The sequence below is a fragment of the Aspergillus aculeatus genome (genome assembly GCF_001890905.1).
Source record: "Aspergillus aculeatus ATCC 16872 unplaced genomic scaffold ASPACscaffold_23, whole genome shotgun sequence".
Classification (NCBI taxonomy): domain Eukaryota; kingdom Fungi; phylum Ascomycota; class Eurotiomycetes; order Eurotiales; family Aspergillaceae; genus Aspergillus; species Aspergillus aculeatus.
The window spans coordinates 206,535-221,979 of NW_017962998.1; the positions used below are offsets into that span (position 1 = coordinate 206,535).

The following is a 15,445-nucleotide window of genomic DNA, read 5'->3' on the forward strand; positions in this document are numbered from 1 at the left end:
TTGTTTACCCTCGACCCTCACTCGGAGTCCGTCGGGGTAAATCTGCCCCGCTGGATGATAAGGTGTGTCCCTCCTCAACCACGCCATTTCTGGCTGTTGCCTACCCTTTGCAAATGTCTTGCTTGCGAAATTGGGCGGAGCTCGGTCAAGGATGCACTATTGAGTGTTGTTGTAGGCTATGAGCAGCGTTGGAATCTTGACGACGGGTGGTGTAATGGTCAGCAAAACAGGGTCATTGGCGAGAAGGAATTGTCGGCAAACTCGCATGAACTAGCCAAGGCGAACAAGCACGGCGCCGAATGCTTAACCTTTCTTGACTGTGGCGTGGTTGCGATCGGCGGAATTCCTTCTGCTCCAGTTATCGGCGCCGCCAGTTCCGGGGCAGTGGGTCGCATCCCCTCGGCCAGCCACACGAGTTGGGTTCGGGGAGACACGAGTTGCCCGGTTTCGAGGGGGCAAGCGTGCATGAGGTGAGGTTTCCATTTTTCGTGCCTCTATTCATTTACGTGCGAATAAGTAAACATAGGACTCAACCTCTCACATCAACCGGGTCCCATAGCTCAGTTGGTTAGAGCGTAACGCTAATAACGTTAAAGTCGAGGGTTCGACCCCCTCTGGGACCATCTTTTTGCATTCCTGCACAACTTTTGGTGTGTTTTTTCTTTGGTTTATGTTTTTGGAGCGCCATGATCAAAGAAACAGACGATTGGCGATACGTGTCGCTTCGGTATGTTCGGATGGTGTTTCCTGCTCTCAATCAGTTTACTCTGGGTTGCCGGACGCTCTCGAACGGTACTTATAGCTGTTTGTCACGAATGTCCGGTTGTGATATATCTTCCCCAAAAGCAGGACAATGCCCGTGCGCTTGTGGAGATTGAGTGACATTTCTACGCCGGTCGAAAGGAAAAGCTCATCCAAGGATCTATTCCTATCTCATGGGTTGTTAGCATAGTCTTTCCACAAATATGAAATGCTGTACTCATTCTCATAGACATGAATAAAGTCCAAGCCCACAACTCTTGAGGCTCTCTACCCATCGGCACGGTTGTAGTTGACATGCCGCATTGAATGGGGACGAAACGGTGGTGAGTGATGAGTGATGGTCTTGCCAAACAGACTAAACAAGACAAATGACGCCAACCAGACAAAGAACACAAACTCCCAGGCACATGACCTTTCCTACCATTCCACTTTCTCTCCTACTGTCCTTTTCACCCGCCTCATTTAGTCGCTCTGACACCCTACTGCATACTTCTACTCAAGATACTTTGGTATATCAATATCTTTCCAGGAAACGTGGATACGGAATCTTGTTAACATCATGTCTTTCATCGCCTCAGCTGCCTTTGGTTTTCGACCGATATAAGGTCTTTGGCTTGACTCTTGCCAATGACAAATATGAAGAAATTCATTGGCATATCATGCAGTAGATCAATGGTGATGCCGTGAACCAAGCATTAAAATGACCAGAAGCTTCGATCCCAATTTTTCTCCATTAGTCCTGTCTGTCGTCACTCTTCGCTTGGCTTTCAAACTTCCGCAAAACTTGCAGAGTGGCATAGTAACTGAAAGGCAGTGCGAAGAACCACAAGCCACAGTTGATACTCGCTGTCGCAATCAGCGCGGTCGGAACAGCCTGGACGCCAAATCCCACAGCCACACCAGCCGTCTCAATGCCCCTCAGCAACGAGCTGTAGCGAATTTGATCGCCTGGAGAATCAGACAAGTTTCCGATACACCAATAGATATAATTCTCAACAAAGCCAAGGCTGATGCGTTCAAAGAGATACAAGCCAAACCCTCGTCCGAATGAGCGCTGATGGCCCCAATCCAAGACCGGCTGGGTATGGCGATACTCGTTTTGAATCACCACAGCCCAGATCCAGGTAGTGCTGTTCAATGCAGCGATCAGGATATATGTGAAGATAGCCCGCTTCTTGCGGCTCTTCAGCCACGGTAGATCAACTAGTGACCCTCCCAGCCAAGTAGCCAGTGTGCCTACGACAGCGGACAGAAAGCTTCCCAGAGCTCGCGACCGGACGGTGAAATACGTCGCGAGATACGTGCCCGGATACGCCTGAATCCAGCCAAAGTACCAGAACAGTGGCACAAGCAGTAAGATTGACCGGCTACGTATTAGTCGCCACATGATTCGACCTTCCTCGCGCCACTCCATCCCACGAGGGGCTTCGATGCGTGTTCCGTCGTCACGTTGTACCTTCTCTGGATTCGATAGCAGGGGACCGAAGACCAAACCGAGGCACTGAATGGCGATGAAACCAACATACGTCTGGTACCCGACTTGGCCTTTATGGTTGACGTTGTGGTTAAGAGCAAGTGAAATTGCTCCGCCAATGATGTTCCCAAAGTTCCGGAAGGTAAACCACGTAGCTAGGTAGCGGCCGCGTTTGTGCTGCTCAGGGTAGCCGGTTGAGATGGCCCCTTCGACGCTCCAAAAGAAACCTGCACTGATGCCACAGGCCACCGAGCCGAAGTACACGAGCCAAGTGGCACCCGTGCGGTTGTTCAGGTATAGCCCTGCCGCATACAGCGGATAACCAATGGACCCAAGCGTGAGGGTCCAGCGAAACCCGATGAGGTTGGTCATCCATGGACCTGCAAAGCAGGTAACTGTCATGAAAGCATAGAGGAGAGCGTTTGCGGCATTGACAAGATTGGGGCTCTGGGAGCCGCCAACTCCGAGGCCATTCATGGCGCTCCAGATGCCGGGGGCACAAAATGCACAAAGTCCGACGACGAGGATTTGGAAGAGCGTGCTCCGGAAGAATCGGAGATGGGCCGGTTGACGCTCTTGTTGCGAGTCGGACATACTTGCTATGTCGGTCATCATTGCTTCCTGATCTACTTTTGGAATTGTCTGCATGATTAACAAGTGCAAGAAACTTCTAGGTTGCTGTCTCTTTTGTCTGCTCTATGAGATGCAAGGGGCTTGACTTATGTCTGCCGACGCGACGATCGTTTCTATCGGGTAATAGATCACGTAACCGTGTCCATGCATGGCACAAGCAAATATACCCCTCAGTACATCTTGGCAGCGAATGATCCCGGTCAGAAGCACATCAACACCAATCATTGCAGCTCTTCGTTTCTCTATGACCCTGTGAGATAAGAGAGCGAATTTACCCCGCTTGTTGCTGGAAGAGCTAGAGATTGCAACTCAACTCTTGCCTACGTTTCCATCAACCGAATTGTCTTGAAAGGCTGCGAAATCAGCGAGAATGGCCACAGTCACGGAAGAAATTCACTTCGGCGAGCTCTCACTCGACGGGCAACCCTCACGAGATTTGATCACTTTCGAGTCTTTCGAGCTCTCTGCGTATAATCAGCGTTCACTCGGGCCTCCCCACCCGAAAGGGACCGTAATTCCGCTCGCCATGCGTCCTACACTGCACAGCTCTTCTGAAATTACCCTCGATGGTGTCATCGCCACCATCGAATCTCTTCAGAGACAAGATAACAGTCTTACGAAGCAGCTTGCACGCCACGGAACCCTTCTCTTCCGCGACTTGCCTATCCGCAATGCAGAGGACTTCAGTAGATTTGCCCACGCATTCGGCTATAAACCACATGAGATTATCGGTATTGTGGTTGATAGACCCCTTCTTGCGCCTAACGTGGCACCGGCCAATGAAGCACCCAAGGATGTTCTCATCTACAACCACAACGAGTCTCCACAAGTCCCTCACGCACCCGAATACGTCTTCTTCTATGGTCACCGTGCGCCAACGCAGGGCGGTGAGTCGCCAATCTCCTCTTCCCTCGAGCTCTTCAACCGCGCCCAGCGTGAGATCCCGGAGTTCATCGACGAATTAGCTGAGAAAGGCATCCTCAGTCGTGTGACGTATAAAGTCGAGCAGCAGTTCGCAGGCGGCTCAACACTGCGTCAGGCATTTGGAAAGGAGTTCCAACCAGGTGATGACGAGGAAACCAAGCGTCGCAAGGTAGAGGCGCAGATTGCGCGCTACGGACGAGGAGAACACACCACCTGGACATGGTCGAAAGATGACGACGGTCAGACGCAGCTGGTTCTCACGCACCGCCTCCCTGCTATTCGAACCCAGCCAGGAACTAATCTTCCTACGCTCTTCACGGGGCTGGCGGCGTATTGGAAGAGAGGGCAGGCCAGCTCGGGTGCACGGAGAAATGACACGCAGCAGCTTTTCGGGGACGGCACGCCGATTCCAGACAAGTATCTGGAGCACTTGGCGAAGATCACCGACGAGATCCGCGTACTGCATCGTTGGGAGAAGGGCGATGTGCTGGTGTTTGATAATATTGTGGCGCAGCACGGTCGGGAGCCGTGGCAGGGGGAGCAGTCGGGTCGCGTGGTCATGGCGAGCTTGTTTGATGGGGCAGCTGTGCCGGGGGCGTATGGGTTTGGGGACTGGGCCCAGGTGGTGCAAGCTGCGGAGTAGTTCGAGATTTGATGGTGTGAGTGGGAATGCGACATGCATGCCATAAGTCTGAGTCTACTGTACTACACTTCTGTGGTAGCTCCAATACCGAGCTTTTGGTGGAACATGGATTACCGGATTAGGCAATTTTGCCTCCGGGCTCCGGTTATATACAGACTACGCATGACTTGCATGATGCGGCGCATATAGTGATACTGAATAGACGTTTCTAACATTGAGTGAGGTGTAAATTGTCAGCTGCGAAACCATACCGTAGGTCTTAAGCTTGTTTGGACTTTGACACTATCAAAGCGTGGTATGATCCCGAACATTGACTATGAAGCGGTATTACCCTGTTGACAAATATTGCTTGCATGTATGGCTGTACCCATATTTGAAGTCGCACGCCTACAATATTGCGTGCCGCGACCCACTGCAGCGATAGTCACCTCCCACATAAATGAGGCAAGCAATAGCTAACAATAGCCTCTGCTCCCATGACCACGATCCAGACCATCCGACAGCGTCTTCATAGATGAAGAGCAGACATAAAACTTACAAAAATCCTCTCAAACCACACCTTCATCATTCAACAACATCTTCGATTACAAATCATTTCATCCCGTGTCATCAAACCAAAACAAGACCCCATTCCCAAAAGCAAAATGAAGACCTCCACCATCCTCGCCACCCTGGGAGCCGCCTCCTGCGCCGTCGCCATCCGCTGCACCCAGGGCATGACCTACTGCGGTACCTCCCTGGTCAAGAAGGGTATTATTCCTCCCCTGTTCAAACCCGAGGATAGCATAAGCACAAACAAACCCCCAAACAAATACAAATCCAAACCCAAACCTAGAACCCAAGCAATCCTCAACTGAACAACTACACCCTCATCCCTCACAATAAGCGAAGCTAACCACCCCCTTTCTTCTCTTCTTTGGATGGAATAGGCAACTACACCCAAGACATGCAAACCGGCCTGCAGCGCGAGGGGATCGCCCCGTCCGCCCACCAGTTGCTGGACTCACTGTACCTCTGCACCACCGACGAGGACTACCTGATCTACCGGGCGACGTGCCGGCGCGGCGCGTGCCAGGACAACGGGGTCAACCGGGATGATACCTGTATCGGGACTGAGGAGCAGCCTGAGGAGCAGGATCTGGATCAGGAGCAGGAGCAGGAGGAGTATGTTGGTATGGGCCAGGACCAGAATGCCCAAAATGCGGTGAGTTCTGAGTTTCGTAGAGTCAGGGGTGGGATGGGATAGAGGCTTTTTGCTGATGCTGATGCTGATGCTGATGCTGGGGTTGGTAGAGGCCTACTACTAGTGTCACCTTTTAGAGGGTGATTCTGGGATGACCTTTTGGGTAGGGAAGGGGGGAGGAATATTATACGCGGTTGGTAAAGATACGGTGATGGGAGTGGGAGATTCAGGGTTGGGAATGTGGATAGGGTGGTGGGCTAGTTTAGTTTGTGTTGGATAGAGACTCTTGGGTAAAGCATGGCAGAATGAAATTGGGTAACTTCGATTTGAGGTCGTAGGTGCATCTCTGTAGCTCTTGGATTTGTTTGACACGAAGTCGTCTGTGCTATCAAGCTAAGCAGGGCAGCGAGGATCTCCACAAGCCTGTCACCGCGAACTTATCGCAACAACCTCATCAATACGAATTAATCACGACCCGGAATCACATTTAGTCAACCCCCAGAAATCACCGTCCCGGAGAAAAAAACCCATCCGGCAACTCAGCAAGCCACCCGAACGTCTCCCCAAAGGTCTCATCCTCCCCCACGACAATCCGATACGTGACGCCTGCGGGGCCAGCGCCGGCGCCACCTTGCGATACGAATGCGCGAGCGTCACCCAGCACCCGACCAGCCCCTCCGTCACCGCGCCCCACCCCTTCACCCGCAGCCGTCCTCCCCCGGAAGAGTACGGCGCCAGCGCGCCTTCCACGACATAGCCCAGCGCCTCGAGCGCCTTCACCGCAAACCCAATCGCCCTGCGCGGGTTATCCAGCGAAGCGTACAACAGCGCAAGTAACGGATACCCCCTCTCCAGCGCGAGTCGGGGCACCTCCGCCGCCGGCCGGGGATACGTGCCGGCGATCTTGGTAAGCAGCGCGTCCACCTTCATGGGATCCGGCCCCCACGCCCGGTGCATCGCGAGCACGACCTCCAGCTCCTGCTGGAGCTTGTGGCGTCTGCTCAGGCTGCCGGCACGGGTCGCCGCGTGGTCCTGGCACAGGATGCAGGTGCACTGGAAGCCCCAGTTGCGGCAGCTCAGGGCCAGCGGGGGCATGTTGGGACCGGGAGCGTCGCGATCGCGATGGACGGAGCGGTACATGCAGGTGACTTCCGTATCGGCGGGAAGGTCCCGCGTGGCGCGGACGATCATCATGTCGCCGATGAAGGTAGACAGCGCCGTGCTGTGGCACGAGTGGTTGATCCGCGAGATCAGCGGCCACACGCCGGTGGCGGAGACGTCGTTCATGGTGCCGGAGGGGCAGCCGTCGGAGCCCCAGCTGCGGAGGTGGATCTCGCGCAGGCTCGGGCAGCAGCCGAAGGCGTTGAGCGAGACGATTCGGTCGAGGAGAAAGCTGTGTGTAGTTTACATGTTAGCCTAGTTAGTATGTGCGCTGTTTCAGATGGAGAAGCTTACCTGTCCACCACCGGGAGATTGTCTACTTCACGCCCGTCAACGCTCTCGTATTCCCCGTGGTACAGCGCGGTAATCTCGGGCGTCAGCGACCGGTTCTTGGCCAGTTTCTCCGTCATTAGCCTTAGCAGCTAGCTCGGTGGCACCGGCGTATTTCTCCCGTTACGGGTCGATCCGGCAGGTTGAGCTTTTGGGGTAATCGTTTAATTCAACGTGGGCGTAGGCGAACGCCTTCTCGCAGATCAGGAGATCGCCTGCTTTGACGGCCTTGGTCGTGAAGACCCCCAGCCCAGCGGATGGGTTCGGACGCACCGCGACGGGGCCGATGTAGGTGGCGTGGTCCAGCAGCGGCGGGGAGCGCCTCGTGGCCTCGCGCTGCATCTGCTTGAATGGAAACACCCCTGTCTGCTGCTCTGCGAGCCGGGCATTGGCGCGCGCGAACTCGCTCTGCGCGAGGCTGTTGGCGGGGAACTCCTTCTCGAGGACTTCGTGTACCTCGCACGACTCCGCAAAGCGCTGGAGATGGTACAGGGCTTGGGCTTTGCGGAGGAGGGGTTTCTCCGAGGTCTGGGGGATTGTGTTGAGGTCCTGAAAGGCGGCGTCGAATTGGTGGGAGCGGGAAGGTGAGGGCGCGGTTGAGCTTGATTGTTAGGGCTTCGTCGGCTGTTGGGGAGGAGGATAGAGCCTGAGTGTAGCTGTCCTCGTGATTAGCTTCTGTGAGCGGCTGAAGAATCAATATGTCTTACCACTCGATCGCAAGGCGGTAATCTCTTGCATTGAACGCATCGTTCCCTTTCGCCTTCCACTGCATAGCATCCATCTCCGACCCTAACACCTGTTGTCGCCACTGCACGGACACCGAAGCTTCGTGGTCTGACAGAATGCGCAGATCAGAAGGATGGTCCACGCGAATTCCACAACTCCCATCACGAAGCCTATGCAGATACGGCTCGACCACAACCATCACAGTCCCTCCAGAGAAACCCCCGCGATCGACAACCGCCGTCTCCTGGTTGTACAACTGCAGCATGAGCACATTCCCTTCTTCATCTTCCACGGCACCAGTGACCGAGGCGAGGAAATGGGTCGGTGTTAGTGTGCGTAAAAGAAGATACTGCCCGCGATGATGAGTTTCCACCTTCAAATTGTCGATCGTGACTTTGGTGAGGTGCTCAAACGGGGTGGTGCAGGGGGCGTAGGCGGGGGGAAGGGGGAATGAGAATGTGAGCCCCTCCAGTCGTTGCTGTCCCATCTCCCGCCGAGTCTCGATAAGCTGGAGAAGTTCGGCGCGAAGGTGCTTTGTTGGGGGGTATTCCTCGTTTATGTGGGCTTGAGCATATTTGAAGAGGGATTTGTGGATCTGCAGGAGCTCGGCTTTTAGCGAATCTGTCGCTCCTGAGGATTGGGGAGTTGACATTTTGAGGGTGGGAGTAAGAAGAAACAGAGACTGGAGAACGGGGAAACACAGAATCAGAGAATAGTGATTTGCAGAGGGTTGGTGAAGAGGATAACAAAGGTGATGTTTGGGGCGAAGGCTATAAGGGCGATAGGTGGGAGGTGAAAGATGAGAGCGTGTTGTTGATGTACTGGGTGTTGCTACGGTGGGTGGAAATCAACATGTCCCGAGTGTTCAGTAGTGAGGTGAGTTAACTCCACTTCACATGGAAACCTACCCACCTTTTCACATTAACTTGGTCTCAGTTGAAGATAATCAGATCTTAGGTCTGGCTTTCTCACCAGGGCCTCAGAAGTTCGAATATTGTTTGAAATTAATATTGTTCTATGCTAAGCTAAAATAAGTACAGTGCATTGGACCCCGCCATCTTCCTGTTTAGAGAGTCACAAACAAGACGATTCAGATGCTGATGGGTTTTGAGAGTAAAATCATATACACAAAGGTAGCAAGTGAGGAATCGCACTACACTTTCAGATTCAAACTCATTCCCAAGCTTTGAGGTCACCTCTCTTGTACGTCGAGAGCATATTGTCGCGGGATTAGAAATATTCCGGCTCTAACACTAACACTACATGAAGAAGTGCCATTGCACCAACTGCAGTCAACTGCTTCTTTTACATCTCTCCTATCTGAGTGTGAACTATCCGCGGAATCTTCAGCTACTACTGTCACTAAAAAACCAGATGGAGGCTAAGTCAAAGCAATATAACCGGAAACTGTCTCGTACTATATCCACACCACAACCATGTTCTTTGTGCAAGATAGCCTGCACCGGAAAACCTCCAGGACCTTTATTACATCGAAGGATATAAGATGCTTTCCAAATCATGCAGACACCGTTCGCATCACTAAACTCCATATTCACAAGATAGCCGGTAAGTGCCTTACCTCCTAAAAGTCCCACCTTGACACGCCCAATCTACTTCCAGCGCATCGTCGACGCCCTAGAACAACTCCACCCCAGTCCGAGGGATACATCTACAAGCGCGGCTGGATCCCCAACCCTCTAACCCGGGCAGACGATCTGACCCTCAACGAGGTCCTCGAACTCCCGACCCGGGGTCCACCACGTTCCTGGTGGTGGTGGGCGGCCACGAGCGGCCCCCGGAGAGGAATGCTTTCTTATGGCGGCTGAATCATCTGAAGATGCTGGTTCCCAAAAGCGCCGGACAATACCTGGACTTTGAGGGACTTGTCATCGTTGGTAAGAAGTGTCGGCTCTACTCGCAGAATTGCGCGCAGCGGCGACGGATCTTGAGGAATGATCCCCGCGCCCTCCATGCGCGGAATCGGCGGAACGAGTACCGGATTGTGGGGGAGATTTCGGAGATCCATCAAATTCTGGAAGAGTTTAAGGTCCTGTGTCAGAAGAATGTGTTCTGGGTGGCACCGCCCGGACCATCGCCGTCGCAGTCTGAGCTGCAGTAGGAAGTAACCTTTGCCTGCTTTGTAGGTTTGTAGGTCTCTTTGACTTGTAGAAGGGATTCATCTGCGGAGTCTTATGAGCATCTCCTTTCTATGCCTTTGTTGAGGTCTGGAATATTGGGGTCAGTTCGGCTCAATACCTCCTCTCGATTTAACCTGCTGCAAGACATTCATAAGAAGTTCAATCTTTTTTTCGAGTATTCCTTCCGATGTTTGGATCTTCCAATGCACTATATCGACCTTCTTGTACTGTACTCCCGCCTTTCACTCCTGACACATTACCGTGCTGATATAGACCTCGTACTCACCTGGATTGAAAGTCTACATGCTGCTACGTCTCTTACTACTGCCAATCCTTGCGTAACCAACAAACACTTCCAATTGAACCTGATCGACCTAAACCTCCCAAACCAAGAACTCCATCCAATCACTAAATCACAAGACAACACGCATACAGCAGAAACGAACAAACGCCTCCCCGATCCTCACCCCATAACCCATCCAAACACTCCAACCTACCCCTCCTTTAGCTCCGTAACCTCCCTCCCTACTCCCCCATCAACCACCAAACCCCCAGAAATCTCAATAAACCTTATAAGCCCTCACCCGCCGCGGCGGCTGCACGCGATGACTGCCCTTGCCCTCCCGAAACACTCGACTCTGGCAGTCCTTGTCGCTGAACAACTCGAAGGCGTCGGCGAAGGTGCTCTCGCTGAAGGAGGCGCGGTTGACCTGGCGGTTGTGGACGGGGAGGTCGTAGGCCTTGCAGCCCGAGTGGAGGCGGCCGGTGCTGGTGATGTGGCCGCCGTCGGTGAAGTAGATAGTCAGCGACCAGGCGGTCGCTTGGAGGGCGAGGAGGGAGAGGAGTAGGAGTTTCATTTTTTTCCTTGCCTGGGTCGAGACGAGACGGTTGGTTTGGGAGGGGGGAATTGGTAGGAGCTTTAGTGGACTGGGTTTGTTTTTCCCTAGTGATACCTAGGTAGGAAGCTGAAGAGGAGGATGCGGATCTTCGGGACGGTGAGGGGTTTATATACTGGGCTCGGTTCTCGGGTCGGAGAATAAGAACCTGGGCATAAAAAGACTAGCGTGCGTCGCTTGGAGAGGCCCTGAGTACTCAGAAGGGCAGGTGTCTAGAAAATTTTCGATATTGCTTCAGATCAGGGCTCTCTTGGCGCTCGTTGGTGCAACCTGCTAGACCAGGTGTGTGCACTACTTACTCCACAAGCTGCGGGAGTCAGCGTGCAAAAGCATCACGGTATTTTACCGGCCTTGACCCCCTGACGGAGCGATCGACTTGAATGGCCAACCAGGCATCCATGGATGAGACACCGCGAGGTGTACGGAGTAGAAGACTACATACCACGAGCTAAAGAGAACATCCGTGGCAAACCCGCAATTAACGCAAACCCTTGATATCAAGTTCACTAGGAACTATCTCCGATTTCAAAGCAAGAACCTCTCTCAAGATATAACTTCAACCAAACTCCCATCGGATGGATAACGCTCAAGTCCACAACCTGGTATCCCCACATCACTCAAGGCGGAATCTTCCCACTCAACTCCTGCTCAGCAAGGGTCCCGCGACGAAGGAGGTCATGAATTGCTAGACCCAGCCTCATATCAGCAAGTCCATTCCCCTTTAAGCATGCACAAACTGCCTAGGGAAATACACACCTTCCGGCGGCGCCCCAACCGGCTCACAAGCCGTAACCTTGCGATACAGGATCGGCGTCTCGGGGATTTGTACCTACCCAGCCAGTTCTCAGCTCATAGCCCTAAACCCAACAAGGCCCCTCCGCCGAAGAAACAAGGTTTCCGGGGATAACATACCCCCCCCTCTACGAAATCCGCATACAGCAACTCAGCCTTGTTCTGGATATTCTCCAGCTGCGCGCGCAGGTCCCGCGCCTGCGCAGGAATCCCGAACAGGGACAGGCGGTACCGCTTCAGCAGCGAGCGCACGCTGTACCATTTCACCGCCGTGGCGGGGACGGTCAGGTTGTAGCGCAGCAGAGTGGTGATGAACTCCATGTGCACGTAGGCGAGCAGCAGGCCGTGCTCGACGCAGCGCTGCGACTGCCGCGAGGCGTTGATCAGCTTGCCGTCCGACTCGGCGCGCGCGGCGTACTCCTTGAGCGTGGCGCGGAGCCCCGCGCGGTCGAGCCGGTTGGCGTGCAGGTTGGTGGCGATGGTGGTGATGATTCCGGCAAGGCTGGTCAGGAGGTCGACGGCGTTGTAGCTGGTTGGGGAGGAGGTCATTCTTATTATTGTTACTTTGGTGAGTCGGGTGGTGGGGATCGCGTTGTTGTGGTCTGATACATAGAGCTGGGGTTGGTGGATGCGTCCGTAAGTGCGTTGCGCGCGCTGGTTATATGGAGCTCCCACCTGACGGTACACATGATTGCATGACGACACGAGGGACAGGGAACCAAGGGTTTTATCAAAGATAGCCAGAAGGTTGGCCTTGTTTGGGGTCATGTGATGCGAATACGACCTTCTTTTCACGGTTCGGAAGGTTAACTCTATTTTTGGAGCCAATCCGGGGTGGTTCGGTTGCGGGGAAGTATATTTTCGGCGAGACTTCAGCAGACATACTTGACTGTGCCGAACGATGGGCGCGATCTAAATCCCAATACATGACAGTAGTCTTGGTAGGAAATAAAGTAAGATCCGTTTTCAATTATTGCATGCGAGACAAATAAAAGAAAAAGAATGCGGGCTGGTGTATTGAGTCAGGCAAGAGAGCCAAAGAAAGACAAAGAAAAAAGATGTGCATCATCCGTGAATCGAACACGGACCTCATCGATGGCAACGATGAATTCTACCACTAGACCAATGATGCTGGCGGATCCGACCACTAGGTAATCCGGTCGGGTCGTTGTAAGACCGCGTTTTATTTGCTGTGATGTTCCCAGATCAAGGTTCGGCAGGGAAAGCTACGCGTCTCTCGCCAATAGCAGGCAGCTGATATAGAGTACAGTGCCTAGGTAGTCGCAAAGCGATCCTCGACTGGGTGAAGATCTTCCACGTCCACCGGCTACTTATCAGTTCTTTCATTATCGAAGATCATCTAGATAGCATCTTCAGCTTTAGCATGTTTGACTAGAATTACCCCTCCTGGATGTTGAGAATCTTTGTATAGTGATGGTCATTTCTTATTCTTGGACTATAAAATCCGTCCATTATTTTTTTCTTGGAATGTTACAGCGGAAGACATCCGAGCATTACTTGCTTCTACGGCGCAGGTTGATCTCCGCGCGCAATTGCGCCCATAATCGATAGGACTTCGCACCCGAACGATGAGCCCTACCGTCTCACCATAACTTAGTCCACGCATACAAGCTTTGTCAAAGTGAGCCTGGAAAGCAGCGATGTCGTATTCGTGGTGTTCGTGGAAAGACGCATTCGTCGATTCACTCATACAATATCCGCTATTGTCGCCTTCCCACCCCCGTCACACACATTACTGCAATTGTCATATATCGCTGTATCCTGAGAGAAGCCAGTTGTTGACTGAATCGAGTTGTGGTCCGAACCAAGGAAATCTATTGCGGCTGATGCAAGTCATGACGGAAGAAGAATATTATACACAGATGGCAAAAAAAGTATGCGAAACGAGAGAAAAGATGAGGCGAACGAGTTTGGCGATTCACCCGTCTTCCCGGCTGTTGAGACGGGGCAGAATAAGACATTATGTATTGAGGAACTCCCCCGATGAATCAGTCCGTGGGATGGTCGGTATGTGTCGGATGCAGTGGCTGGCAAGAAAGGGATGATTTATGTACTGTACGTAGGTATGGTCGGAGTCGCAATCAATGGATTACAGCCGTTGACCGGGACCGTCGTCGGGGGCGCAGCAGGAATCAAGACAGCTGCAGCAGCGACAGCAGAAGCAGCATCTAGCACGAAGGCGGGGGTTAGTTATACTGTGGGCGAAGTCGGTCGGGTTAGGGTTGGCTGGCGGGCGACTTACCCGTCCTCAGCACTGTCACCACCGCGAAGTCGCAAGTCCATCCCTTCGCCGAGAATCTGTCATCGCCCATTCTGATTAGTTTCCTGCGCAACATGGTTCACACCATTTGCATGACCGACTCAAACATACCGGTTGATCGGTGACAATCTCGTCTGTGGTGGGAGCGACCGGACTCTTGGGTTGGACCATGGTCAAGGTAACGGGATCCCAGCTGGTCTCCTGCACAACCTCGGCTTCCGCAGGGCGGAACCAGCTCAAAACTCCCTCGAACATCATCGTGTCAGTGCGTCGGATCTGGAAAAGAGACTTTATTTGGTTCAAAGGTTACAAAAACACGCAAAAACACCTCAATGGCAGCAAACGAGAGACTGGAGGTGAAATGAAGCGAGTGGAATGGAGATATGAGGGGATGGTAAGAACGAACGTGAGTTGAAGGGAAAAAGAAAACGGGAGAAGGGGTGGAAGAGCAGTAAATAGCTAGATCGACGCTATTCGAACACTAAGACGGATTTTGCTGTGTCCGCTCGTGGGCTGGAGCCCGGCGGATGCCTTGATGGAGGCAGTATAATTAGCACAATTTCCCTTCGCGTTAGTACCTGGTCCTCTTTTGTCCTCCTCCCTCCTGGATAGGAGCTTCAGGGAAGGTGAGTTTTGGTTGGTTTGACCTTCCCGGGCGAAAACCTGCACCATTCCGACGGGTGCAATTGTCCGCGCGACAACGCCTGGGGCTGATAGGCCCGCTCCGTCGTACGTAACGGGCGGAGTCTCTGCTTCGTGGCTCTTTCTCTATCTTCTCCCGCTGGCCGTGCCGGGTTACGTGGACTGCATGCCCGTGAAGAGACCCGGAGGTAGTTTGTGATAGAGCCGGGGGTGGCTCGGTGGTTATAGTGGGGGTGGAGGCGGACAATTAGTTCCTCGTATGTTACTACAGGAGTTGCGACCAGCGCTTCTGAATTGAACCGCGCTTGGAGCAAACCGGACGCTAACAAGGGAAAGACACTACTGGAATCCAATTTCATTGGATCGGTGGGATCCGAGTGAAGGGGGAGGAGAATTGTTCCTCAGACGAACACCGAGATCATCTGGAGCTCCTGCACACGGAACATCCTAGAGATGATCCTTTCTCAGCCACGGAATGGCCAACCGACGGATGTCAGGCGGGAAGAAGAAGGTTGGTGGCAGAGAACCCAAGTCGAAAAAAAGAAGGGGGGTTAAATTGGCCACAAAAGTGCCGGGTTCCCCTGGCCAGGGGAACCAACCGAAAGCGATGGTCGACAGATCAAACGAAGCTATCCGCTTTTCTCCCCACTTTAGGGCCCACTTCGTCCAGCCAATTCCTTGTTCAGGACGCGTTGCCTATCCACCCTCAGTTCTCGATTCGTCGTGGCCGGGCGGCGTTTCGATCATATCTGCACTTACCACGCGAGTGAACAAGGCGCTGAATCTTGAAGCTGAGGGAGTTATTCGCAGTAACTCTGTGGCCCTGTTAAAGTCACGGCGACAGCCTTAAATTGCGTGGG

At 53.1% G+C, this 15,445-nt stretch overlaps 7 protein-coding genes and 2 non-coding genes across 9 annotated transcripts; 3 read left to right on the forward strand and 6 right to left on the reverse strand.

The window, feature by feature from the left end:
* The first annotated feature begins 549 nt into the window (after positions 1-549).
* On the forward strand, positions 550-623 carry ASPACDRAFT_t312. The gene has a single exon. It is a non-coding gene; the product is annotated as a tRNA-Ile (tRNA).
* Positions 624-1,495: 872 nt separating this feature from the next.
* ASPACDRAFT_37188 (uncharacterized protein) lies at positions 1,496-2,830 on the reverse strand (the record flags this gene model as incomplete). The annotated part of the gene is made up of 1 exon (XM_020200278.1): positions 1,496-2,830. The coding sequence occupies one exon, from the start codon at positions 2,828-2,830 to the stop codon at positions 1,496-1,498; it is 1,335 nt and encodes a 444-aa protein (XP_020051242.1).
* Positions 2,831-3,239: 409 nt separating this feature from the next.
* On the forward strand, positions 3,240-4,436 carry ASPACDRAFT_37146 (uncharacterized protein; the record flags this gene model as incomplete). Its single annotated transcript, XM_020200274.1, has 1 exon — positions 3,240-4,436. One exon carries the CDS (start codon positions 3,240-3,242, stop codon positions 4,434-4,436), a length of 1,197 nt encoding a protein of 398 aa, XP_020051243.1.
* A 581-nt stretch (positions 4,437-5,017) lies between these two features.
* Positions 5,018-5,936, forward strand: ASPACDRAFT_127831 (uncharacterized protein). Its single transcript, XM_020197070.1, has 3 exons — positions 5,018-5,186; positions 5,366-5,640; positions 5,730-5,936. The coding sequence occupies exons 1-3, from the start codon at positions 5,081-5,083 to the stop codon at positions 5,754-5,756; spliced, it is 408 nt and encodes a 135-aa protein (XP_020051244.1). The 5' UTR covers positions 5,018-5,080; the 3' UTR covers positions 5,757-5,936.
* On the reverse strand, positions 5,746-8,323 carry ASPACDRAFT_55527 (uncharacterized protein; the record flags this gene model as incomplete). Its single annotated transcript, XM_020203008.1, has 5 exons — positions 5,746-5,876; positions 6,219-7,012; positions 7,075-7,194; positions 7,238-7,711; positions 7,818-8,323. 5 exons carry the CDS (start codon positions 8,321-8,323, stop codon positions 5,746-5,748), a joined length of 2,025 nt encoding a protein of 674 aa, XP_020051245.1.
* A 1,326-nt stretch (positions 8,324-9,649) lies between these two features.
* ASPACDRAFT_48355 (uncharacterized protein) lies at positions 9,650-10,831 on the reverse strand (the record flags this gene model as incomplete). Its single annotated transcript, XM_020202110.1, has 2 exons — positions 9,650-9,868; positions 10,559-10,831. 2 exons carry the CDS (start codon positions 10,829-10,831, stop codon positions 9,650-9,652), a joined length of 492 nt encoding a protein of 163 aa, XP_020051246.1.
* A 656-nt stretch (positions 10,832-11,487) lies between these two features.
* ASPACDRAFT_64835 (glyoxalase family protein) lies at positions 11,488-12,211 on the reverse strand (the record flags this gene model as incomplete). The annotated part of the gene is made up of 3 exons (XM_020204040.1): positions 11,488-11,555; positions 11,627-11,699; positions 11,783-12,211. 3 exons carry the CDS (start codon positions 12,209-12,211, stop codon positions 11,488-11,490), a joined length of 570 nt encoding a protein of 189 aa, XP_020051247.1.
* Positions 12,212-12,723: 512 nt separating this feature from the next.
* Positions 12,724-12,794, reverse strand: ASPACDRAFT_t317. Its single transcript has one exon. It is a non-coding gene; the product is annotated as a tRNA-Gly (tRNA).
* A 978-nt stretch (positions 12,795-13,772) lies between these two features.
* ASPACDRAFT_48357 (uncharacterized protein) lies at positions 13,773-14,201 on the reverse strand (the record flags this gene model as incomplete). The annotated part of the gene is made up of 3 exons (XM_020202111.1): positions 13,773-13,851; positions 13,926-13,981; positions 14,055-14,201. 3 exons carry the CDS (start codon positions 14,199-14,201, stop codon positions 13,773-13,775), a joined length of 282 nt encoding a protein of 93 aa, XP_020051248.1.
* Between the last annotated feature and the right edge of the window lie 1,244 nt (positions 14,202-15,445).

Coding starts and splice junctions, on each gene's coding strand:
- ASPACDRAFT_127831 (XM_020197070.1), top strand. CDS start 5,081: ATGAAGACCTCCACCATCCTCGCCACCCTGGGAGCCGCCTCCTGCGCC. Junction 5,187..5,365: donor TACCTCCCTGGTCAAGAAGG/GTATTATTCCTC, acceptor TGGATGGAATAG/GCAACTACACCCAAGACATG. Junction 5,641..5,729: donor ACCAGAATGCCCAAAATGCG/GTGAGTTCTGAG, acceptor TGGGGTTGGTAG/AGGCCTACTACTAGTGTCAC.